The 24,942-nt window shown below is 47.9% G+C and overlaps 1 protein-coding gene across 2 annotated transcripts in view; it reads right to left on the minus strand.

Moving 5' to 3' along the window:
- The window catches only part of ZDHHC14 (zinc finger DHHC-type palmitoyltransferase 14), a 265,916-nt gene that overhangs the window by 62,855 nt on the left and 178,119 nt on the right, over positions 1-24,942 (minus strand). For both annotated transcript variants that reach the window (XM_046005509.1, XM_046005508.1), the window contains exon 3: positions 5,988-6,146. In XM_046005509.1, coding sequence (XP_045861465.1) covers positions 5,988-6,146 — 159 coding nt within the window. The remainder of the gene's footprint in view (positions 1-5,987; positions 6,147-24,942) is intronic.

The raw sequence follows: 24,942 nt of genomic DNA on the forward strand, positions 1-24,942 counted from the left end.
TGTTTAAAATGTAGAATTCTTTTTTTTTTTAAAGATTCATTTATTTGACAGATAGAGACCACAAGCAGGCAGAGAGGCAGGCAGAGAGAGAGAGAGAGAGAGAGAGAGGAGGAAGCAGGCTCCCCGCCAAGCAGAGAGCCCGATGCGGGGCTCGATCCCAGGACCCTGAGATCATGACCTGAGCTGAAGGCAGAGGCTTTAACCCGCTGAGCCACCCAGGCGCCCCTAAAATGTAGAATTCTAACCAGGATAGTTTTCTTTTGCCTGTTTCTTACTGTCATTTTCTAACTAGTCCACAACTGTGATTTTGAGGTCTGTGTTGCAAGTTTAAAAAGTTTTGTTGTTGTTGTTGTTTTTAAATATCACAACTGGTCAGGTGTGTGTATTTCTCTCTCTGTGACGGATTTCTAGTTTTACTGTTGTGCCAGCAGGTATTATGGTCTGTGCAATATCTGTTCGTAGAAAGCTAGGAATTTTTTGTGGCCTAGTATGATTAATTTTTGTAAAGATTCCACATACCGTTTTAAAAAAGGTAAGTATACTTTGTAGAAACAAAGTTCAGCATATACTTATTAATGTATCAGTATTCTTTATTTCTTTATTTCCTTACTTCTATTTTATTTACCTGAACCATCAAAATTACAACAATGCAATTGTTTCTCATTAGCATTATGTTTATACCAAATTACCCTTGCCTTCTCTAACAAATTTTACTTTATATATTTTAACACAATATTACTGGGTGCATATATGTTGATGACTGAATTGTTAATTGTACTCTTTACCAGTGTAAAATTACTCTCTTTGGCTTATGCAACATCATAATGATTTTATCTTGAATTCTCCTTATCTGTTCTTAGTAACAATCTTTGAGGACTGTCTTTTAGTTGGATGCATCTAGCTACTAGCACAGGGTCTAACACATAGGTCCTGAATAAATATGACTGAAAAGGAAAGATATTTGAAACCGGGGGGCGGTGGCAAGGTAAACTCCTGTTCGTTTTAGTTCTTGGGAGGATGCAAATGCCATCTCTCTCCATTCCCCTCAAATGATACTTTCTTATGGGAAATTAATAGCCCTCTCCCCATACCTAATAGTTAAAAAGAAATTCCAGAATGCAACTCCACACCAGAAGGCACCTGCAATTCCAAATCTCAGATATCCTAAACCTTTTAAGATTGAGCCCAACCGTGAAGCAGTAACTCTAATGCGTGGGCTCTAATATACACAGAGTGTACACAACAGACAAAATATCAGCAGTTGAGCTCAGAAAACCGCATCACAGAGGAAGCAGCCGGATCAATGGCAGGGAGACACTGTGGGGTGGGGTGAGAAGGGGAGTGTGTACTCCTCCCAGGAGAGGGAGAGCACAGCCAGAAAGAGGCAGGGGAATGAGAAAAGGAGTTTATAAGGATTTTTAGAGATGGTGGTACAGCCCTACCCAAAACAAGAGTCACTGAACACCAAGTCCCTGCGGAGGGCCCCTAGAGGTTCTTTGTGCTGCCTACGCCAGAACGACTAGACGAGAACAGAAGAAAATGGGACCAGGGCACCTCGTGGGAGGACAGAGGCTAGCAGTGCTGAGTGCTCCCCAGGGGCTGACACAGCCTGAGGGCTTCACGTGCCCTTTTCTTTGTCTTCACAGCACTTCCGGATATGGCACTGCATCCGCAGAGAGGGTCCTCCTTGATACACAGGGCAGCAGGTCTGGGACCCAGGGGGCTGCTGCCTCCAAAGGCCACCTCTGGGCCTCAGGCTAAGCTGTTTCTGCCTGGTCAGAGCCAGACTAACTCGTGGTAGAGCAGGCTTACAAATGCATGCGCTGTCTCATTGTGTACCCAACTCAACTTCGTCCACAGGGTGTGATTAAGCTACTCTCAAGTAAGTCCCTTTTAATTACAGGCTTAGATTGTATTCAGAATACCCAATTCCGGTGAAAGCTGCTGGCTTTTGTGACAGGAGACCAGAGACCACCAAAGAACAGACTTCCCTGAAATGTGGAGCAGACTCACTCGGGGGCTCCGGGATGTACACGGTGAGCTGGAGAGGACCTCCCAAGCACGCAGTGTGCTTTCCACCACCTTCAGTTAGTCTCACCTTAATCATGATCTCAGGGATCCTGAGGATCAGAGAGAGCAGAAGGGGCTCCATGGCCCCAGATGTTGGGTCATTTAAAAATACTGTATAACTTCCAAGATCACCTGGATTAACCAATAAGCCAGAATACTCTGTTCCGTCTCTGCAGAAACAATGGATGGCAACAGAGAAAAAGAACTAGAGAGAAGATAGAGAAAGGTTCTGAGAGACAGACAGAAAGAGAGGTAAACAGAGTCAAAACAGGAGCGGGGAGGGATGCGTTCTCTTCTACTACTGCTGGTCCTCTAAAGCCCACCAGATTACAGGAAAACAAGGTGATTCTTATCACGCCGTGAAGATGAATCTTGTTCTGCGCAATGACCTTGAAGTGTTATGGCAGCATTTCCCTGGTCACCCATGACGACACTGACGGCAAGCACACACTGAGCCCCCAGTGCGCACCATGTCTACCCGTGGTCTTTGCTGGACACTGTTTCACTTCATCCTTAAAAGAAACCTCTGAGGTAGTACTAGGGTCATCCCATTTTAGAGAGGTGGTAACAGCTGGGGACAGTCACATACCTACCCAGGTACTGATACCATCCAATGACAGGCCCTGGGTCCAGTCTTGTGCATTCCACCCACGCTGCCAACCACTAGGCTCGGCTAACCTGTTCTGTATTTACACCAGAGTCTGTTCTCCATGGAAGCTTTGTCCCTCAGTTCTCGACTCAAAATACAGAGCCCTTCCCAGTACGCTCTCATTTCAAACTTAGTTAACAAAGAAAAATACTCTTCCGGACCACCCGGGGAACTGCATTTTCCCTCTCTCCTCTTCCAGTGTAAAGCAACCGTGAGCTGTGCACGTAGGAAGAACCAACCCAAACCCATTCATTACAAAGGAAGGGAAGGCACATGTGCTAACCCTGGCTTTCAGCACATCATTGTACGTTTCTCCCTGGCTGCAGAAAGTATAATTCTTCCAATAAAAACTTTTTCCTACAAATAAAATCATGGCAAACTCTGCAATTACAATTCTCAGTTGGAGACATTTGCTTTCTGTTCTGTTTTTCCGAATGTGGAAAAAGGTCCAATTCTCTAGTCTGCTCATGGGTCACCCCAAAGGTCCAAATGTAGCCTCATGGACTGGAAAACCAAAGCTATGTAGGCTTGAGTCACTGTATGGTTGTTCCAGGAGTTTTCTGAGTAGTTTTACTTTAAATCAGCTGTATGCTACTTGTCTCACCTGTCACTTGTACACTGGGGCCCTGGCCAAGCTTTGCCAACACTCCAGCCCCAGGACCAGCAGATCCTGCTTTGAGGCAGATATTGGCACAATGTGCTCTTTGGCCAGTTCTCCTCCCCTTGAACCCCCTCCCAAACTTTCCCCTTTCCTTGCCTTCCCCTTTGCTGTTCTGTGTCTCCCAAATATAGGACACCACTATGCTTATTGGTGGGGGGGTGCTGGATTGCTACGACTTGGATTTATCAGAAAGGTTGCAGAAGGGCTCCTAGACACCATAGACTGGTGGCTCTTACTTTCTCAGCTGGTACTTTCCATAAGACATTGTAGAATCGGAGACTGTTATACTCAAGAAGCACACCATTAACTGCGGCTGATATCTAATTTCGGTAAAGGGATTTTACATCTAATTCATCAGGGTTCTTTAAGGGACATGTATGTACACCTCCAGGTGTTGGAGGGAATGAATAAGATGATGATACAACCTCTTAGAAAGTGTTTTACAATAATCCGAAGAGAATTTTAAAACATGATGAGCTGGGAAGGAAGTTTTATCAAGATCAGGTGTCTAGCCTAGAGACAGTAAACAGAAAATTGGGACCAGTTGATATAAATGAACAGTCGGATGTCTAGAAGTGGGTAAATATTTTTATAAATAATAAAGAGAAGGAGGTACCCGGTAAATTCTTTGGGTTTATAGATATCGACTCCCTACCTATGAATGCCTACTGGAATATGTCACCAGACCTACAGGAAAAGGCAAAGTAACAGAAGAGTTTTGTGAAAAATTTAAGTTACATCATATAATATTTCATCATTAGTATAAGCCTTATGACCCAAGCAAGGGTCAAGTGAGACCAAAGCAAAATTCCCAAGCAAGGGTTTTGAGAATCTCCACAGGTTATTTCCTGAAGATACTGAAGCCACTGCAATGCTTTGACTTAAAAGCCTCCTCAAGATGGCCCCTGGGGGTGAAGTCACCAGGAAGCCTATCAGAAATCTATCAAAGGCTGTTGTGTCCCTGGGGAAATCCTGGTCTGCTCTCACAGGGAGGATCAGGTGCGGTTTCGGTCAGCACACCCACAGAGGGCTACAGTAGATCAGGAAATTATCCAGAGAGAGCTAATCAAAATATCAAGGAAGCGGAAGTAAGAACTGAAGAGTAACAGCGATTTCAGACACAACAATAACACTTGCTCTACCCAGGCACCATTCCAGGCTCTGTTCCTCCTATGGACCTGCTTAATCCTTCAACCGTCCCATGAAGTAGTTACTGTTATCAACCCCATTGTACAGATGAGAAAACTGAGGCGTAGAGAGTTTAAGTAGCTTGTCTGTATCACGACGCTAGTATTGGCACCCAGGCCATCCAGTACCAGATTCCTGGCTCCTGACTCAGGCTACTTGCAGAATGTGAAAAGACTGAACAAAATTCCATGCCTTTCTGCTTGGGGGGCAGGGCTAAAAGTAATTTACTAAGTTGATAAAACCAAGACAAAGCCTGATGGTGAAAATAGGGACTTTCTACCAATTTTAGGTTTTTAATGTTAGGATGAAGTAATTTTCAGATAAAAGGTAAACAGTTTGCACAGCAGAAATGCATTATAACATTTTCTTTTCCTCAAGAATTGAGACTACAAATTCTTACAGACTCAAAAAGAGTGCTGGCCAGGCATGATGTGTTACTGAGGGAAGCAAAGTCGGGTCTGAGCTAATAGAGGATTCCCGGGCCTAATGCCCAGAATTATCCATGGCAGGTTATGGGACTGGAGAAATGTGGGTCTTTCCCAGGGGGCAGAGCCTCTGTGTTACCCGCCCTTCCTGTGACTTGGGTGTTCTACCATGTCCTTGCCAACTTCATTCCCTAAGAAGCTTCAGGCCAGGAAGGAGGATGGTCTGTGGGTGTGACTAGCAGTTCTCTGGCTGAAGTGACAGGAAGTGCTTGCCAAGTAATTCCAAGGGCCTGAGACCCAGGTCAGCTGTAAAAATCCCCTGTTGGGCCAATGGTGGCCTAACAGTAGAGCCATGTCTTACAAAGGAGGACCTCTGTGCTACCCATTCCCTCTGCTGTTTCTCCAGTCTGTCCTGGAGAAAGCAAGTGGACACAGAGGCAATCTCTGTGATTGTGGTGATCTCTGGGGAGAGCAACCATCCTAACTAGGGGCCTGGGAGTCTTCCAGCCTCTGCGTCTTTTCCTCTTCTTGGACTTCATGGGGCCTCCAGTTCCCCCACTAAGTGCCTCTCTGAGGAGTTGGGAGAACTGGACCCAGCCCACCCGGCCACATCTGGGCAAGGAGGGATCTCGGAGTAAGAGAGTTTTATTTCTAGTGTCTGCCGATCTGGAAGCTCCAGGAACAAAGAACCCTACTCTGGTGTGTGCGCTCCGGGAGGAAAAGTTCTAGGGCGCTGTACCCGGAGCGGAGGTGGTGGAAGACGGAAAAAGGAAAAAGAGAGAGAGAGAGAGATTTGGTAACACTAGGCTTGGTGAATGGGATCGGCGGCAGGAGGCGCCTGGAATACGGCTAGTACTGAGTTCAGTCCCGCAGGATGAGAGAAACCCACGTGCTCTCCTTGGCCGTGCTAGAGTCCTCCCAGCCGCCCGCTCTGCCACCGACACGTGACCCCCGCGTGACGGGCCCAACCGAGGCCGTCTCCGCGGCTACTCACCTACGCAGTTATCGCAAAGGCTACAATGAGAGGCACGAGGGGGCCGGAAAATCTTGCAGGTGAAACAATACTTAAGTTTCACAGTCTGTCCATTGATGATGACTTCTTTGGTTCTGGGAGGCGGGCGGTACCCCCCCGAACTGGTGCCGTTTGCGATATCTGTGGAGAAAAGAAGAAAAAGAGCACACGCTCGTAACGCGGTCCCCGGTGCCCTGCAGGCTCCCGCACCTAGGAGGGAGGCGTGGAGTCTGCATGTCTAAGGGCAGTGGCCGCACTTGGCCTTGGGACACGACACCTACGCCTTTCTGGGAGGCACGTGGCACACGAATGTTCCCAAGGCGCTGAGGACCCGCTGTCCCACAGACTTCCTGGTCCTTGCCAGGACTGGGGGATGCCGGGACTATTTCAGACAGATGGGAGCGGTCACGTGACTGAGCTCTGGCCAATGGGGTTCGAGCACTCTCGGTGCCCGGCTGCCAGTGGGTACCTCCCCAGTGGAGCCCCGCCCACTCTCTCCCCTCCCCGGACGGCACTTTAGACCCGCAAACTGGCGGTCCTGGTTGACTCTGCAGAGTAGAGCTGCCTCTCTGACCTCGTTGCCCTCCACACTCTTACACGGACACGAAATACCCACCGTGTTAAATTGCTGAAGGTCTGGGCTTTGTTACAGCAGATAGTGTTGCCCTATTTAGTACAGTGGGTGATACTGGTATCAAGATCTTTCTCCCCTGGTGCATCCCAAATCCAGTTTGAGAATCTCCCACCTCGTACACTGGCCTCCTCAAAAATCCCGGGTATTGGATGGAGGGAACGTAAGTCATATATATGTGTGCGTGTGTGTTTATATATATTCAAAAATATACATGCATATACATTTAAATATACATTTAAAGGTATATATATTCAAAAACATACGTTAAATGGATATTTAAAAAATAATTTCCATACTTTTTTTATTGTCTGGCCAGCATCTTTTGTCTGGCCAGGTTTTTTAAATGTTGAAGAAAATACAAATATGTATATTTTTTTAAGTTTCATTTTATCTTATAATCTCGTTCTGGTCCCTGAGTTCACATTAAAATCACCCAGGGAGCTTCTAACGTTCCCCTAATTCATGGACCCCGGGCCCAGACCCATTAAATCAGAATCGCCCCCAGGGTAGTTCCGATGTGCTGCAGGGTTGAGAAGCCTGTTCTACAGGAAGATAAAACATTCTCATCTAGATTTATTTTCATCTAGATTTATTCTCATCTAGACCTCTCCCAGCCATGTAAGGGCTGCCAGTAAGAATTTGGGGCAGCTCGCCGCGCAGCCAAGAGCAGGAGGCCACGGGGGATAAATAGCGAGAATATCTAAGGGCTTCAGCAGCGACTCCGCAGCCATAAACAGTCAGGACAGACCCTGGGGGCTGGAGGAAATCTTGGGAAACTTCATGGTGTTCTGGAAACAGAGCCAGGAGCATGAAAGGCAGCTGTCCCTTTTAATTCAGACACACTGAAAGTACACACGATCAGACAGCAACAGTTGCAACATTTGGCAAATTTGCCAAGGGGTAGCGGAGAGTCCCTCTACCCACAGAGCCCCGCCCCCAAACAGCCGGGAACGGAGTTACGGGAAGAGCTTCTGGAACTACTGGTCTTTCCATCCTGCCCTCAGTCTGATTTCATTGGCGGGGTAGAGTCTGGCATCGGCGTGGTAAAAACTCCCCGGGGATTGTGGTACTTGCAGAGCTGTACCCTCTGCCCCGCCCCCCTGCACGGACAGCGCCCACCATGCACGCGTTGTGATATCAGGGTCCCCTCCCCCTTCACCCCGATCTTCTGTAAGAGGAGGACAGAGGCTGGGAAATCTCCTCCAGCCCTTTGGCCTTAGTGTTGGAATTTGTGAAAATAGCAACCCCAGCGGTAGGATAAGCATATTGAGCAGTTAGCCATTTTCTATTCATGGAAAATGAAAGTTCTCTTAAGCAGGTTATGGAAGGAGAGGGCAGAGAGTTCTGGAACACCTGAGGGAGAGAAGGCGGTGGGAGGCAGGGAAACGGGAAGAGTAAGGAGCAGCCCTCTGATCCAGCCCTGGGCTGAAAACAACCCTTCTACTTAGAATAATTAAACAGCCGTGGAGTCATCCCAAAGAGCCTGGGTGGCCTTGCCAAGTAGGATACCCTCTCTTGGCATGTGTCCCACCTGCCTGGCCTCCCGTGGCTGCCCCATGGGGCATCTCAACAGCTTTTGTAATAAGGACAAAGCAAAGAGAGGACATGGCTGTGTACTTCCCTAAGCATCTGGGTAAAAATAACTGGCTTTGAATAGATCAAAGATAAGGTCAGCTCTCCAGAGACCATGCCAACTGGATGCCACTGAGGCCTCAATTAATTATGACTTGGTGCCTCCCTGGTCTTATGTCAGCCCGAAATCTACTGTATCAATTCAGCTCATGCAAACATGGGAAGAAACACTAGAAAGCCAGATATAGATTTTAAAATAATAATCCAATCAGTAAGATTTGTGTTTATTTAATCAGAAAAGCTTAAAAAATGGATTGTCAAGTGCAGTGTTTTAAAAAGTGGGAATGATAAACTCACCCACCCTAGAACTACTAAAAAAGGCCTGGTCTGAGTACCAGTGGCTTGGAGAAGGATCTGCTCGCACTTCTTAAGACAAACTAGTGACCCTGTAGTTCCCTAGTACATTCTGGAAAGATTAAAGCTTTGACACAATGTGAACTGAAGGTTAGAATTCAACAGACATGGTCAGCTGAAGCTTAAGACTGAAGCTAAACCCCAAAATTCTTTGACTTAATATCTGGAGAGCTTTTTATGTAAAAGAAATGGAAAAAATCAGAAGACCTGGATTCAGAACACAGCTGTGCCATCATTAACTGACTGAAGGTCCACAGAAATAAAATTAAACAAAAAAAGTCCACTGACATTCAGGACATATGGTTGACCTGTGAACAACGTTGGGATTGGGGGGCCAAGCCCTTGCACAGCTGAAAATCCAAGTATAACTTTTGGCTTCCCCAAAACTTAATTCTGAATAGTCTGTTGTTGACCAGAAGCCTTACAAATAACATAAAGTTGATGAAGATGTATTTGGTATATTCTATGTATTATGTACCGTGTTCCTTAAATAAAGGAAGCTACAGAAAAGAAAATGTTATTTAGAAAATCATAAAGGGAAAACACATCTACAATACTGTTCTGTATTTATAAAAAAAAAAAAAAAAATCAACAACACATGTGTAAGTGGCCCCGTGCAGTTCCAACCCACGTTGTTCAGGTCAACTGTAGGGACTCTAAGCAAAATACCACACGAGAGGCCGTGGAGGTCCCATACGTGACCAAAGACAGACGTGGGTGCAGAGGGGGCAGCAAGAGGTGCTGCTGGGCAGTCCGGTGAGCAGCGAGTCTCCTGGCCACCACATGGTCTCCCACGCACCTGACCTTCTCTTGCTGCTCAGTCTTACAGAAAGCCCGTGCTCACAGCACAGTGGCTTCCTTGTGCCCTCTTGACCAGGCGATGCTGTTTCCTACTTCCAGACATGCCTTCTCCCCCTGGGCTTCCCTTTCCTGCTGTCTGCATAGACACCCGTCTTTCTTAAAGGACCCGTTCGAAGTTCTCTTTGTAAGCTGAGCTGTCTCCTCCTTTGGACTTCTACCATGCGGCTCCTGTATGTATATATGATATTCGATCAGTAGGTCGTGTTGTGCAGGGTCCGGTCCTGTGCTGGGGAGCGGGGGGAGACGCCTTCTCTGCTGGTGGCTCTGACAAGTCAGAGGGAGGACCTGGGACCTCGCTAGGGCAATGAGTAGCAGGACCTACTTTCGAGTCTTCCCCCAGATGCTGGGGGAGGACGGTGACCAGGCGGTGCCCACTTGCACGTTCCCACCATCCAGCACAGCTCCCAGCACACAGTCGGTCTTCAAGGTGCATGCTGTATGGAAGGCCGATAGTTCTGGAAGGTGGGCACCAAAGATGTCTGGATGCCCAGGATTGGTGTCCTCCACAGGCACACATCAGTCTGATGTGTGAGTCCCTGTGCCCTTTGACCCTTCCCTCCTCCCTGGGAACGCCTCTCTCAACATCTTCCTCAGCCTGTTGCTCCTCTCAGACACGTCCCTGACCACTGTTGCTCCAGAGGTCCATCTCACCCAGTTGTCTGAACCACCAGAGAGGGCCGGGCGACACGGGCAGCCGAGCACCTCAGGGCACCCCAAAGGGGCCATTTTTTTTCACATCACAAATTCAATAGCCGCCCCAGCCAACAGCTTTCAGGCATGCCTGGGTCCAGGGTAGATGTGAATAACACGGGCTTGAAACCCAGGGCTTCCAATACCCCACGAACACAAAGGAAGTTTCTCCTCAGCATTCCGACAGACGTCAAGGGCTGGTCGGAGACTCTGTTCCTCGTCCCCGGAGATGACGAAGCCCCATGGCCCACCCCCACGCCACGGGGCACGAAGGTGGTTCTCCTGCTCAAATCCTCAGTGACTCTGTGTTTTGGGGGTTGGGATTTTGTTGTCGGCAACAACCGTGCCTCTGCTTCTTGGGGCTGCTCTTTGCGGTTTAAGCACAGCTGTGGAAAAAAGAGTCATTGAAGTCTGCAATACCTAACGGGTAGACAACTCTAGAATTTGGGGGGATAAAGCTCTAACAGTACTTCAAGTTTATACAAGTCTGTATTTCTTAAGGACGTTTTTATACACAAGCGTTTTGAAAGCGCTTAAAAGACTGACATGGGCTTTTTCTTCATGAAGAACCGCCCCTCCCCTGCCTTGCAAATTGTCAGTAGCTGTGGCTGTGGAGGCAGAAACAGAGGCAGAATCCCCATCTGCAACAACCTCACGACCAGCAAAGAAAAGAGGGTCTGGGGGTGGGGTGGGGGGGCTGCCGTGCGCACAGTGTGAGTCTGGGGATGCAAATGTTTTCACTTGGAAAGGAGACCTGGGCTTAGCAGAAGTCTTAAGTAAGTTGTTTGCTACTACATGTCTATTTTAAAGCCACTCTCTGAATAAATCTTGTTCTCTTCTTGAGGGGAATAGTAAATAGGGCACTCACATCCCAAGAGACCCACTTGTCTAGCATCTCATTTATTCCTGCTCCAAATTCAGGGAGAAGATGGTTGAACTTTTAAAACTGTTGAACTTCACCATATAAAATAACTGAACTCTGCTTTTTTGAAATGCAAAGGGAATGGGGCGCCTGGGTGGCTCAATTGGTTGGGCTTCTGATTCTTGACTCCGGCTCAGGTCATGATCTCAGGGTCATGAGATGGAGTCCTGCCTTGGGCTCTGTGCTCAGCGGGGAGTCTGCTTGAGATTCTCTCCTTCTCCTTTTGCCCCTCCCCCTGTTCACGTGCTCTCTCTTATCTAAAATAAATAAATAAAATCTTAAAAAAAGAAATGCAAAGGGATGGGCACCTGGGTGGCTCAGTCAGTTAAGCCGCTGCCTTCAGCTCGGGTCATGATCCGAGGTCATTAGCATCCCTGCTCAGTGGAGAGTCTGCTTCTCCCTCTCCCTCTGCTGCTCTCCCCACTCCTGCTCACTCTCTCTCTCTCTCTGTCTCAAATAAATAAATAAAATCTTTTTTTTAAAATGCAAAGGGAAAAATCCAAACTCACAAAAGGAGCACATTAAGATTCTTTTCCTTTACCCAAAGGATTCGGAACACTGGGATTCCCTGGCGCATTGGACCTTCACAGACAATTTGGCATTGACAGTGTCCTAGATAAAGGAAGGAAGCTCTACTAATAAATATTTAACTGGAACACAGGCAAAGCTTCTCTGAACTAGGATACAAGTTGTAGGGGAAGTATAATTCGCTCTATAGGTGGGTCATTACCAATATGTCTTTGCATGAGTCGGAGGACAGCTGGTGGGTTTGATACCCCTGAAATTTCATAAGGCTCATTTCTTTGGTGCTCTGCAGTATTGGGGACACAGACTGCCCACCCTTGAAATGGTTATCTATCATGAAGGCAAATGGCTAAGAGCCAATTAACACAGACTCTTGGCTAACAGTCTGCAAGCTTCCACGTCTGTAGGAAAGTATTCAAGTGATTCGATCTTAGACAACTCAACTATTAGAGCATCGGGGGGAAGGTAGAGCAAATGCTGATCTGTCCACAGACGTTGGTTGGGTTTCCACTGGAGGGTAAAATGTGAATATTTTCTCGCTGCTCTACTGCAGGGCAGTAGCTTTGCTCCTGCAAATGTTTAGATACAAATGTGCATTTGAGGGCTCATGAATGGGTGACAGTCCCCAGCCCTCTCCCTCCAGCTGAGATCTCTGCTCTGTCAGTTTGTCTTAAATGGTTATCTTCAAAGACTAGATGGGATGCCCGAGGTGAGGCTCACGCAGGCTGAGTTCAAGCCTGAGCCACACGGGCGGGTGGGCAGACAGGCGAGTCCCTTCTGCTCTGTGGGAACATCTCAAGGCAGAGCAGAGATGGCCTGCAAAGCTGGGAGCAAGAGAACCAGGAAAGCAGGAGTGGGGAACCCGTGGGCAAGCATAGGCCCCACGTGGGACTGAAGGGGTCCTACCAGGAAGGAAGACATACGGTACTCAGGGCCCAGCGAGGCTTGCCCAGCTCCTCCCCTCAGTCCCTGAGTCCCCTGAGTCCCACTCAGCATCTGTGAGTGTTGGAGGTACTCTGGCAGGCAGCACAGACCTGGTTCCTGCCTTCAAGAAGTTTACGGCCTAGTGGAGGACACGGATATTAACTAAGTAATCAGACAACTTAGTGTGTCGCTATGCATTCTGCCATTTTGAGTCAGAGAAGCAAGGACGTTCTCCTGGTGTGGGGGGTCTCCCCAGAAGAAACTGTAATTGACCCAGGATCTGAAGGATGATGGAGGGGGGGCTTCCTTAGGCAATGCCTGTGCACGTGTGTGCAAGCTGACTGGTACATTGGAGTTAGGAACTGGGTCTTTTAGGCAAAGGGAAAAATGACCTGTGCCCTGGCAGGACAGGAGGCAGATGGTATATTCAAGAGGGGAAGGGAGGTTAGTATGACCAGGATACAGTGCCTAGGAGATGGTCAGGGAAGAAGAAGGCAGGGGCTAAATCACACAGAGCCTTGTGGTCATGTTTGGGATGTTGGCCTTCATCCTAAGTGCAAGAGAAAGCTTCACCGTTAGTTTTTTGTGACAACTTGGCTAAGCTGTGTGCTCAGTTGCTTGGTCAAACCCCAGGAGAGATGTTCTTGTGGTATTTCTCGATGAGATTAAGATTTAAATCAGATTTTGAATAAAGCAGATAACCTTCATCCTGTGTGTGGGTCTCGTGCAATCACTTAAAGGCCTTAAGAGCAAAGACCGAGGTTCTCCAGAGTATAAGAAATTCTCTTCAAGACTGCAACACAGAAATCCAGAAAATCTTGCCGATTTTCCAGCCTGCAGGCCTGCCCCACCAATTTAACTTGGCAGGTCCCATAACCCCTTAAAAATAAATTTAGATACTCCTATTGGTTCTCTTTCTCTGGAGAACCCTAACACAGAAGCCAAGGAGGATTAAAATGTATGTGTAATACAAATGTAGGTAACATGTAAAATATCAGTTGACTGCAGTCCCAGAGGTGGGCTGGGGACAGAGGGAAGCAAGACAGCCCGGTAGGAGGGACTTGGAATACAAGCCAGAGATGATGTAATCCCGGAAGAGGATGGGGACTGTGGCGATGGAGAGGAGTAGACATTCCAGAAACGTGAAAATGGTAACATCAGTTATTAGCGGCTGCGGTAAATGAGAGTCAGGCGGGTGTCCGGGTTGAGTCTCAGGATCTGGCTGGCACATGGGGACAGGGGAAGGAGGGGAGCTCACCTGCTAGCAGTGAGCAGGAGGGCATATGCCGGTGGATGCAACACAGAGCAGGACCTAAGAGGAAGGGACCTAAGAGGAAGGGACCTAAGAGGAAGGGCGGAGGCTGCAGAGAAACATCCCTTGACCATGACAACATCACAAGGTATGGGGCCAAGGGCTGAGCCCCAAGGCACTCCTACATCTCCAAAAGCCAGGAGCACTGGAGAGGTAGAAGGAGGGCACAGTGTTGCTGAGTCACCGAGGCGGCTTCAAACACGTTTGGAAAACCCCGATACTGGATTCCCTCCGGGAGACCGACTGCGACATCAGCACCACAAAGGTGCCAGGAATAAAAAAGTACAAAGGAAAAACCCAGGGTTTCCCCCAATGAATTTGGTTCTCCTCCCTTCCAAGGATATTCCCATCCTGTGGGACAAGGAATGTGATGGGACCTGCTAGCAGGGAACGTGCGGGTGTAGGAGGGGGAGGCTGGCGGGGCAAGCAAGTGTCCCTTAGGAGGAGGGGGACACGGCTGGGACGGTTGCAGCGTAGATGGCGAGTGGAGCAGGAAGGAACCGTGCTCACTCCCTCGGGGCTGGACAGAAAGCTTGGGAGACAAAGCACAGCGAGAATGCCACGAGGGCGAAGGGATCAATGCACCCTGCCCCCCGGGGCTCAGCCCGAAGGCCCAGAGACAGGAGAGCAGGAGCCTAAACTATGAGTCCCCAGGCTGCCCTCAAACCAGCAGAATCATTGAAGGAGGCAGAGAGCTGGAGAGGGAGCTTTCATGCAGGGGTGAAGAGTGCAGTGGTGGGGAGCTAATGCAGACTCCTGGGGATGGGGACCCGGCAGGGGACCTCAGGCAGATCCCACCTAAGGAGACTCAGCTGCCTGCCCTTGCTGGAGGCATGGGGGCGGTGCCGAGGGGGTCCTTGTTCCCACGGAGTCTCGCACCCATGTTGGCTGTCCTGCCTTCATGAACAAAGCAGGGCACTTGAGGTCTGCTGCGGGGCACTTGAGGTCTGCTGCGGGGCACTTGAGGTCTGCTGCAGGGACCAGGGACTTGAGGTCTGCTGCTGGGACTGCGGCTGCCTGTGAACGGCTCAGGAAGAGGAACGGAAGGGGACGGGCACCGATGCTTTCTGGCTCTGAGGCGCAGAGATGTACATGCACCCTTCCCACTCACAGTGTGGCCCGTGGCCCTCCCAGCCCCATAAGAGGGTGGAAGTTGGGGGAACAATGACAGCGCAGCAGGCAGCAGGAGCCTAAGAAAGAGGGAGATGATGAATGCAGACAGCAAACCCACGGTGCATAGAGCAGCCCAGGCTGGATCTCGCCTCTCCTGAATACGCAGCTGGCTTTGGTCACAGGAGGTCACGGTGCTTAGAAACCATGAAGACTTTGGGCTTCCTCCAGACTTGGTCATCAAAGGGCTCGTAGGGTGGATCTCCCTCAGGGGAGAACGTGGCCAAGGAAAAAGCATTGGTCAGATGAGAACTGTAACAGACACGCTTCAGTCCCACAGCCGCTCGACCACTTGCGGCTTTAACCAGGAACTGAGAAAACACAAGGAAATATTTGTAGAGAATTGGGCAAAGCCACTTTCCTCCGTATGCTTCATAGAACGCAGGGAAAGGAAGCCTCAGAAAATGAGCCTCCAATGCTGCTCGGTGCTAGCTTCACGCAATCATTCGTTATTCCTGTCCAATATTTATTAGGCCCCGACTGTGTGCTAAGCACCCTTCCAGGTGTTCTGGAGACAACGGTGATCAGGTTAAGTCCTCTGTCCTTTTGTAGCTTACACTCTAGGGAAGGCAGATAAACCCAGAGTACAGATTTTGAAATGTACAAACAAACGCATGTAATAATATCTCTTACCCTTGGCTGAGGGTCAAGGTCACCTAGGGCAATGATTCTCAACCAAGGGTGATATCGTGCCCTAGGGGAAATCTGGCTACAGTCAAACACGTCTAACGACGTTTTTGGTTGCCACAAGCAGGAGAGAATGCTATCTGTACCTAGGAAGTTAGGCCCAGGGATGCCGCCGAACATCCTACGATGGACAAGACAGCCCTCACAGCAAAGAACCACCCAGCCCAAGACGTCAGTGGGGCCAAGGATGCGGCACCCGAGCCTGGGGCTTTGCTGCTCAAAGCATGTTCCGTGGACCGTGATAGCGGCAGCACCAGGAAGCTTGTTAGAAATGAGTAACGCCAGGTGGCTGGAGGCATGTGACAGTTTGAGAAGCACTCTGCCCAGAGGCAAACACTCTTTAGCAAGCAGGACAAAAGCTGGGGGTGGGGGTGGGGGAGTCCCTAGGTGCATCTTTTCAGGTAAGGTGACAAGCCCCACCTGTGAAGGTTTGCTCACCTGGGAGCCTTTTAAAATGCAAAGATGCCTTGCTCCAGAAGATTCTTAGGTCCACAGGAAGAATCAGAATGTTTAGAAAAGCTCCCTGTGGACAGCAGATGAAGTGGCTTGGGATACAAGGCAAACAGGACGCAGGCAACAGCTAAACTCAGCCCGAGTCTCTGGCACTAGCTGGAGAACCGCAGGAGCTGGCCCCGGGACGCGCATGAGAGAGATGCGCGCCGTTTCCTTTCCTTTATTATTATTATTATTATTTTTGATGTGTGCCATTTGTAAAGATGTTAACGTTACCCGAAGAGCTGGTTTTATCTACTTAATTATGGAAAATGGAAAATGGGCCCCAATGAAACTGCCCGACCAGGTGTTCAAACGGTGCTTTTTTGTTGCCTTTCTAACAGTCTAACTTTTTTGTTCAAAGACAATCTTAAGGAATCTGAATCTCCACAATGGGCGAGAATGAAGTGGCTCTGGTTTCCGTGGATGGGCCTGTTTGTTTCATGCCCTGCTTCCAGGGGACACAGTTTGAAAAAGACAACAGCTGTTGGAGGGAAGTAGGGCCTCGTTAAGTCAAACATTGTTAAAGGAGAGCCCTTGTCCACATGTCTGTGCGCTCACAGAGCTAAGGAGGTGGCCATGAGCGTGAATTTTAACTGTGGCCATGGAATGGTAAACATCATTCTTCACTCTGTCACAAAAATAATCCCATGAATATAAGCCCAAATGTTCCTACAAATAGTGCTGAAGCATATGTTCCAGAAAATGGGAACACAGGATGGTATTGGTGAGAGAAGTGTGATTTTTTTTTTTAATCTGGTGAAGAAAACAGGCCTCAGTTTCTCCACATTTAACTATGACCCTTCGAGCGCCCATAGTTCAGGGGCAATGTAATTCATTGAAAGACCTTGACTGTCAGATGCTATGATGTTCAGAGCTATCAACACTTTTCTCTTTTGGGGGCCTGCCCAGATCCTCTAGGGCAATATATATATATATAGATGTATCTATATATATCTCTGTATGACTAACTAATACAATTAAAAACAAGAAAAAGAAAGTGCTTAGTAGCTGTGACCTTTTTAGTTTAACTGAGTTCCTCTAAAACATGCTTCTAGCAAAATGAAAATTAATGAGCATCTTATTTTTTGCCATACTTTTTTCCCCCACATGGATGCCAAAGACTCACCCTTAAATATAAAAAAATAAAGGTCACTTTGTCCTTGCAAAGTTTTAATTTCTCTCACCAAACTGCTGAGCTGCGTATATGAAAATCAGTTCTTTCACTGAAGGCCAAAGCTAGAAGTATTTGTGTGCATTTCTATTCCATTTCTACTCTAAATATTGGACAATGATAGAGCTCAGTCTGGGTTGTCGGTGTTTGGAGTATTATATGACAAGGAGGGGGGAACAAGGTAAAAACTGGTCACGAGGGCACCTCAGTGGCTCAGTCGGTGAAGCCTCTGCCTTCAGCCCTGGTCAGGATGCTGGGGTCCTGGGATGGAGCCCCGCGTCGGGATCCCTGTTCAGAGGAGAGCCTGCCTCTCCTTCTGCTGCTCTCCCTGCTTGTGCTCGCTCCCTATGTCAAATAAATAAATACAATCTTTAAAAAAAACACCTGGGCGCTGGATGCCACGTGAGAGCAGGGCTGTACTTCCTCCTTATCACGAGGGAATCTGACGTGCTTTTATTGACGGCTGAGTGGCATCAACAGGAGGACATTAGCAAGGACCAGCTTCTATCTCATTCTGTCCAGCAATGTTACAAGATTGCATCTTGAGCACTGAGAAAAAGAGAATTAAGGACGCCACTGGAGAACTCGTGGATGTTATTTATAAATGCACTGTGTACTTTACTGGAAAAAATGTCCATCTATGGTGGTTCTATAATATTTTCCCTTTTGCTTCTAATCAATACTGATTGAGAAAATGAATAAGAATCTTTAATAAGACTGGTATAAATCCATATCTGGGTATCTATGTATCTATCTAAATGTCAAAAGCCTACACATACACACACAAGTATATATATAATATTAGCAATAACCAGTTGGAGGGGCACCTGGGTGGCTCAGTGAGTTAAGCCTCTGCTTTTGGCTCAGGTCATGATCTTGGGGTCCTGGGATCGAGCCCTACATCGGGCTTTCTGCTCAGCAGGGAGCCTGCTCCCTCCGCCCCACCTGCCTCTCTGCCTACTTGTGACCTCTGTCAAATAAATAAAATCTTAAAAAAAAAAAGTTGGAAACTATAAAGGGACAAAATCTCATTTACTTCAGAAAAAGTAATCACAAGACTAGGAATAAATCTAACAAAAAAAAAAAATAGTTGGTGGGTTTCAAAGGCAGAACTCTACAAAAAAACACTGAGACTTTAAGGAGGTCTCGAAAAACAGAGGAGCATTCCGCATCCTGGAGTGCTCGATTCTGTGTTTTAAACATGTCTGTTCTTACCAGATCACTTTATGCATCTATTACAATGACAATCAAAATTCCAACATTATTTGGGGAAATTCTGACAAACTGGAAAAAACGATTCTAAAGCTTCATCTGGAAGAATTAAACAGGTGAGAATATTTGCAAAGAAAAAAAAATAAGGAAATAACTGTCCCAGGAAAAAAGTGAAGCATTGAAGCAGAATAGAACATCCCCAGAGAAATATAAATTCTGTAAGATTCAGTATTTGATAAATGCAGGTTTTCAAATCAGCGGGGAAGACAAGAGCTATTCAATAAATGGAAATGGGATAAATACCTGATCATTTAGAAGGGAAAAAACCCAAAATCTAGAGCTGTATCTCATATCTTATACCAAAATATGGAAACATAAAACATTATAGGAACTAGAAAACTGTGCATAAAGTTAAGAGTCTGGGAGCAGGAAAGCGCTTTCTAAACACACAAGCCAAGGCAGCGTATGTAAAGAAAAGGCAGAGAACTCTGACTCCACAAAAATTTGAAAAACTATATGTCAAAAACTCCATAAAGTGCAAATGATAAAGTAGAAACATTGTTACACACATAACAAAGAGTCGTATCTTCAAAGAGCTCTTACAAACGATTAAGAAAAAGACAAATATTGCAATTAAAATTGGAAAAGAGATGAACAGGTAACTCACACACAAGGGAGAACTAGGTCAGTAAATCTATTGAAGGAGTTTGCCACTTGGCTGCCCCCAATCTCAAACAAAGGCACGGGTTAATTTTAAGTGGTGATATTTAGTATTGGTGAGAGCAGGGAGGACAGGCATGCTCATGCACTTTCGGTGAGAATATAAATTAGCATAACTCTTCGAGGATCGCAAAACATTAACATAATATATCTCAAAACATTAACAACCTATATATACCTTTGGCAAAGCAAGAGCATCTTTAGACATCTGCCTCGGGAAATTTCCATGAATGTTGTTTGCGACACTGTTTTTTAGTATTAAAAACTGAAATGTCAAGAAAACGGAATTGGTTAAATGAATTGTGATCGTGATCCTACAATGGACAGCCGTAAACCTATTAAAGATGGAGTGGAATGGTTCATAGTACAGAGCAGGGGGAAAAGTCTGTTTTCAAAAGAGTAACACACAACAGGAGCCCATATTTGTGTAAAAATACATTATGCAGAGAAAAGATACTAAAGGATACATCAAAATGTTTACCATGGGGCGCCTGGGTGGCTCAGTTGGTTCAGCGACTGCCTTCGGCTCAGGTCATGATCTCAGCGTCCCAGGATTGAGTCCCATGTCGGACTCCCTTCTCAGTGGGGAGCCTGCTTCTTCCTCTGACCCTCCCCCCTCTTATGCTGTCTCTCTCGCTCACTCTCTCTCAAATAAATAAATAAAATCTTTAAAAAATGTTTACCATGGATATCTCTGTTTGGTCGGATTAATTCATTCGCCAAAAAAATAAAGAATTAAATAAGTCCTTTATGTCCCTCAGGGGTTCTACAATCAGTATGTGTTATTTTGCAAGGAACAAAAAAAATGTGACTTTTAAAACATCTGGCAAGGGGCATAAAACATTTGCAAAAAGGGTTGAGATAGTCTGGGTTCCCTCTAATTCATAAATTCAGACGTCAACGGAAATAGTTCTGCTGCTTCAGAAAAATACTTTAAATTCGTAGATTTCAGCAATTGTTTTATTTTTACTTAGTGACCATTTCGCGGCATCTATTGTGTACAAGGAACTCTTCTAGGCACCGAGGATAAAGCAACGAACAAAACATACAAAACCTCTGCTTTTGGGCAACTGACGTTTTGTATGTGAGGACCAGAAAATAAAAGGTTTTGAGCAGAGGGGATGTTCATCAATAATTTTAGAAAGATGTTCTCCACTCTGCCTAAGGACCAGTTGTGAGCTAGATGTTTTTCAGATTCTTTTTTCATTCCTGAAACGATGTGAGAAGGAGTCTGCTCGATTCATTGGGGCCACTTGTCGCTCTTGGAATTTGAATCCTCCTCCTGGCTCTCTGGCACACATTGGTGCTGACTGAGGCCAAGTCATACAATTAGCTCACTTACCGCAGATTATCTCAGCACAACATTGATCTCTAGGAACACTGCCTTTCACGCTACTGGGCATTGTGTTCTTTCCGCTGCCACAGTATCACCCAGATTACGCGCCAAGAGAAAGCAAGGGGAACGGAGAATTTTCCCAGGAGCCAGGAGACCGAGTTCTCTTGTCCGCACCGCCACCCTTGAGTGATTGACATCTACTGGGCTACCCGGGTCTGTAGAACCAGGAGCCGGAGAGACGAGCCAGGAGGCTCCTGGCTGTAGGAGTCCGTACGGATGCGTGCCCCCCAGATTTCTGATTCCACTTGGCTTTGTGCTTTGCATCATGCGTGCGACTAACTCTGAATCACACTGAATAATGTGCTTGTGTTCTTCATGAAATCAGTTCTTGTATTTTCGCTTTAGTCCCACAAGCAGATGGTGAATGGGTTGAAAGCACACTGCGGGTAGGTACTTAATAAATGCTCGTTAACCAGCCCTCCATTAACTCGATCTCCTCCATGCAACACCTTTCCACTTACAGCAATTCCATGAAATTGTCCAAATACTCTTGCTTTGGGCTGTACCCCGAGGACATGCTCCTTCTTGACAAGAGCAGCACGGAAGAGCCCCCCTGCCCGCACACCCCCAGTGGATCTCTAGCGTCTTGCTCCCAGGGCCCCACACCTGCCTTAGTGGGCCCACGGCAGTCCCCAAAGTTCTCTGGTACCAGATCTGAAAAAAGGCCAAGTCATGGCAAATCAGGCAAGAACGAGTTTCATCTCAACTTGCTTCTAAGGCAGGCAGTGGTGATTTTGTCTGCCTTACTGGTGCTCATCCATACTTTAATAAAGGACTGTAAGGTCTCTGAATAAAATGTGTCGGGGCGGAACAGAACTCAGATAAATTTTTAATAGCACACACCTTGTGATCAATAACAGTGCAGGCTGGCTTTGACAGAAACAAAACAATTTCATTTTTCCTTTGTTCTCTCCCTCGCCCACAGCGTGACTTGCAACAAGAGTCAAAACTCTGCTGTTTGGAGTGGAGGCGAAGAAAACTGAGTTTCCAGTTCTTGAGATTAGCATTTAATGGTCACCAACTTCTACACGTTTTTTTAAAAAAATATGTATGCATAATACAAAAGACAGCCCCTAAATGCCTACAAGTCTCCCTCCAGTCACGTGGACACACTGATCCTTCTGAATGTGATTATGGTGGTTTTTTTTTTCTTTTTTGGGTCCCTTCTGGCAAATAAAGTATCTCGCTCGGGTCCCAAGTTTGTTGGCATGAAGCGTGAATTAGAAATCTGAGTCCTGGGGTGCCTGGGTGGCTCAGTGGGTTAGGGCCTCTGCCTTTGGCTCAGGTCATGATCCCAGGGTCCTGGGATCGAGCCCCACATCGGGCTCTCTGCTCCGCAGGGAGCCGGCTTCCTCCTCTCTCTCTGCCTGCCTCTCTGCCTAGTTGTGATTTCTCTCTGTCAAATAAATAAAATATTAAAAAAAAAAGAAATCTGAGTCCTTATGCCTTTTGCTTCTGATTATCCCATCATGTGACAGTCAGCAGACGCCAACGGAGACTACCACAAAAGAACGTTTTTAACTGTAAAGGATATGATGTTTGATTTTTCACGAAATTTTCTTGTCAGCAGGGTAGGAGTGTCTCCATTCCTTTGTCAATTAGCTTGGAAGAAATAGGACTGAGACATTCTTTGGGTTTCCAGGCCGATTTCATCTGGGCAAGGGCCCCGATGTTCTTAGGTATCTGGTATTCCCTGATATTCTTTCCATTCTCCGCCCCGTAGACTAATGGAGTCCACGTGACAGAGCTGCTCAGAATGGCCCCAACGAAGTACCTCGTGTTCCCCTTTTGTTCGGGCTTCTTGAAGTCCTACAACTTCAGTGCAGCCCCACGGCCCGGACTCATCCAGAAGGGCGGCCTTCAGAAGCCGTTAGCTGTTTATTTCTGAAACGTTCCCCTCCCTTGCTGCCCACTCCCTTCCCCGCAGGTCTGGACGACAGACTTTTTTGGCCTGAGGCTCTGAGTCCTCGTTAGCCCTCAGTCTTGGACAGTGTCTCATCAGCCCGTCTCTGCTGGCCGGAGGTGGGTGCAACACCCACCCCGTGGTTTTGTATGTGAAGGAAAGAAACGACCAGATTTGTTCTGGACACAGATAGAGCTGAGCAATGACGGTCCCCCTGGGACAACTCCTTGCTAGGGCATTTGTCTCTCTAGTAAGTGTCTTCCAAGACCCAGGTCCCGCAAACAAGAATACATGCCCCTCCTTCAGACAGAAGCAGTTCTGTGGGGGGGATTGGGGGGGAACACCCCCACCCCGCCATACACATAGTCGGAACAGAGCGATGCAGAAACCAGTCACTCCTGGGTGACCGCATGTCCTCCAGACCTCCCGACTCTTCCTTTAGCTCAGGGGCGGGAGCTGGGGCAGGACTTTCCCAGGAAGCACTTCTAGCTGCTGCCATATTGTTCCTTGGGGGGCATGGAGTTCCTCCACTCAGGTCCCAGCTCAGGCCTTTTCCTTCAGACTTGTAGCAGGGACACGGACTCTGCCCTATTTCCTGAGAAATTCCAGGGTCGAGCCCAGCGCTGGGCACCTGCGGGACACTCAGTGGGTCCTTCTGGAGCCAGCAGGGCCTGAGACCATGATCTTCCTGTCTGGGTGGCCCTAGCAGCTAACTGCCTTGCCTTACTCCCTTTTTAGCTCCTGGGCTGCCTCCTGCCTTAACAAAGAGCTCCTGAGGGGTTTCTCTGAAGGGCAGAATGGGTACCTCCTGGGGAGGTAGGAGAGGACAAAGGATAAGGATTCTCCTTCGGACACCTTCCTAGCTGACGTGACCTCCGTTCCCTGTGGAGCCCATCGAATCTCCATGCTGCCGTCTCGGCCTCACGCACGTGAAATGCTCCACGTGCATTTGGTGACATGTAAAGGCAGTGCGTCTCAAGCATTACTGTGTAAAAAGGTCACCTTGGGGAGTGTGCTGGAAGCAGACTGGCAGGCCCTGGGTCCTGGAGACGCTCTGTGGGTTTAGGCTGGGGCCTGAGGATCTGCATTGTAATGACAGCTCTGCAGACCTGTGGATGACAGTGGCTTCAGGACTCCCCCTCCCTCCCGCTGGGGAAGTGGCTGCTCCCAGACCCTCTCCTGGGAGCCCGCACCCCACATCTCCCTAGACACACGTAGCTCCTGGGGTCTCTCCACCCGAGCGGCTAATGGAAACTGGGGGCCCGCCCAGAGTGCACAAGGGCAGGGCCCCTCCTCATCGAGCTTCCCATCCAGTAACTAGGAGCCAACCCCTGCCGGCCCTTCTCATAGTTCAGGGCTCTGGGGCCCTGCTTCCGTGGGTCTCATGGTCATCGCGGACTCCCAGGCTCTTCTTGTGGGGTTCCGCGGCTGCCTTCAGGCTTCAGGGCCCCAGCTGCACACACATTGACGACCTGCTCACACTGAACCTCCCGACCCTTCCCCGTAAGCAGCTCTCTGAGCGGAGGAAGTGAAACGGTTTTGTTTGGTGTATTATAACCCCCCAGGTTTCTCACTCACCCCGCAGAACCTCAGATACTAAGAGAAAAAAGTAAGGCTCCAAGAATCTCTATACCTTCCACGTTTAACTTTCACATTCAACCCAACAGTTCAAGGCCAACGTCGCAGGGCTCGGCGCCAGGCGCGGCCGTACACTTCGCGTCCCCTTTGACGACACAGCGAAGGCAGCAGCTGTATCACCTGCGTTCTCCGTAGTTGTCCTGGCCTAGGAGAGTGGGTCTCACTTTGGGGGCTCTAAGTGGGAACCCCAACGGCTGCATCAGAATCTCCAGAAGTCTCTGACGTGCGCGTTAATACACTTTATGATCAAAAAGTGATACACAGGGACGCCTGAGTGGCTCAGTGGGTTACGCATCTGCCTTCCACTTGGGTCATGATCCCGGGGTCCTGGGATGGAGCCCTGCATCCCCGCTGAGCCGGGAGCCTGCTTCTTTCTCTCCCTCTGCCCCTCCTCCTGCTTGTGTTCTCTCTCTGACGAATAAATAAAATCTTCTTTTTTAAGTAATATACCAATGGTTAAAAAAAAAAGTATCATGTAAAATTTAAAACCTCTACAGGAACTCTAATCTGCACAGACTTGGAAACCCTTGGCCTAGACTAACCCTTGGCACCAGACCCCTGCTCAGTAGGTGCTGGATGGAAACTCTGGACAATAGAGCCTTCGAGCCCCGCCTGCCCCATCCGTCGAAGGCACGCTTCTCCCATTCACGGTCTGAGCCAAGCACAATAAATAGCAAATCTCAGGGGCAGC

The sequence above is a fragment of the Meles meles genome, chromosome 5 (assembly GCF_922984935.1).
Source record: "Meles meles chromosome 5, mMelMel3.1 paternal haplotype, whole genome shotgun sequence".
Lineage (NCBI taxonomy): Eukaryota > Metazoa > Chordata > Mammalia > Carnivora > Mustelidae > Meles > Meles meles.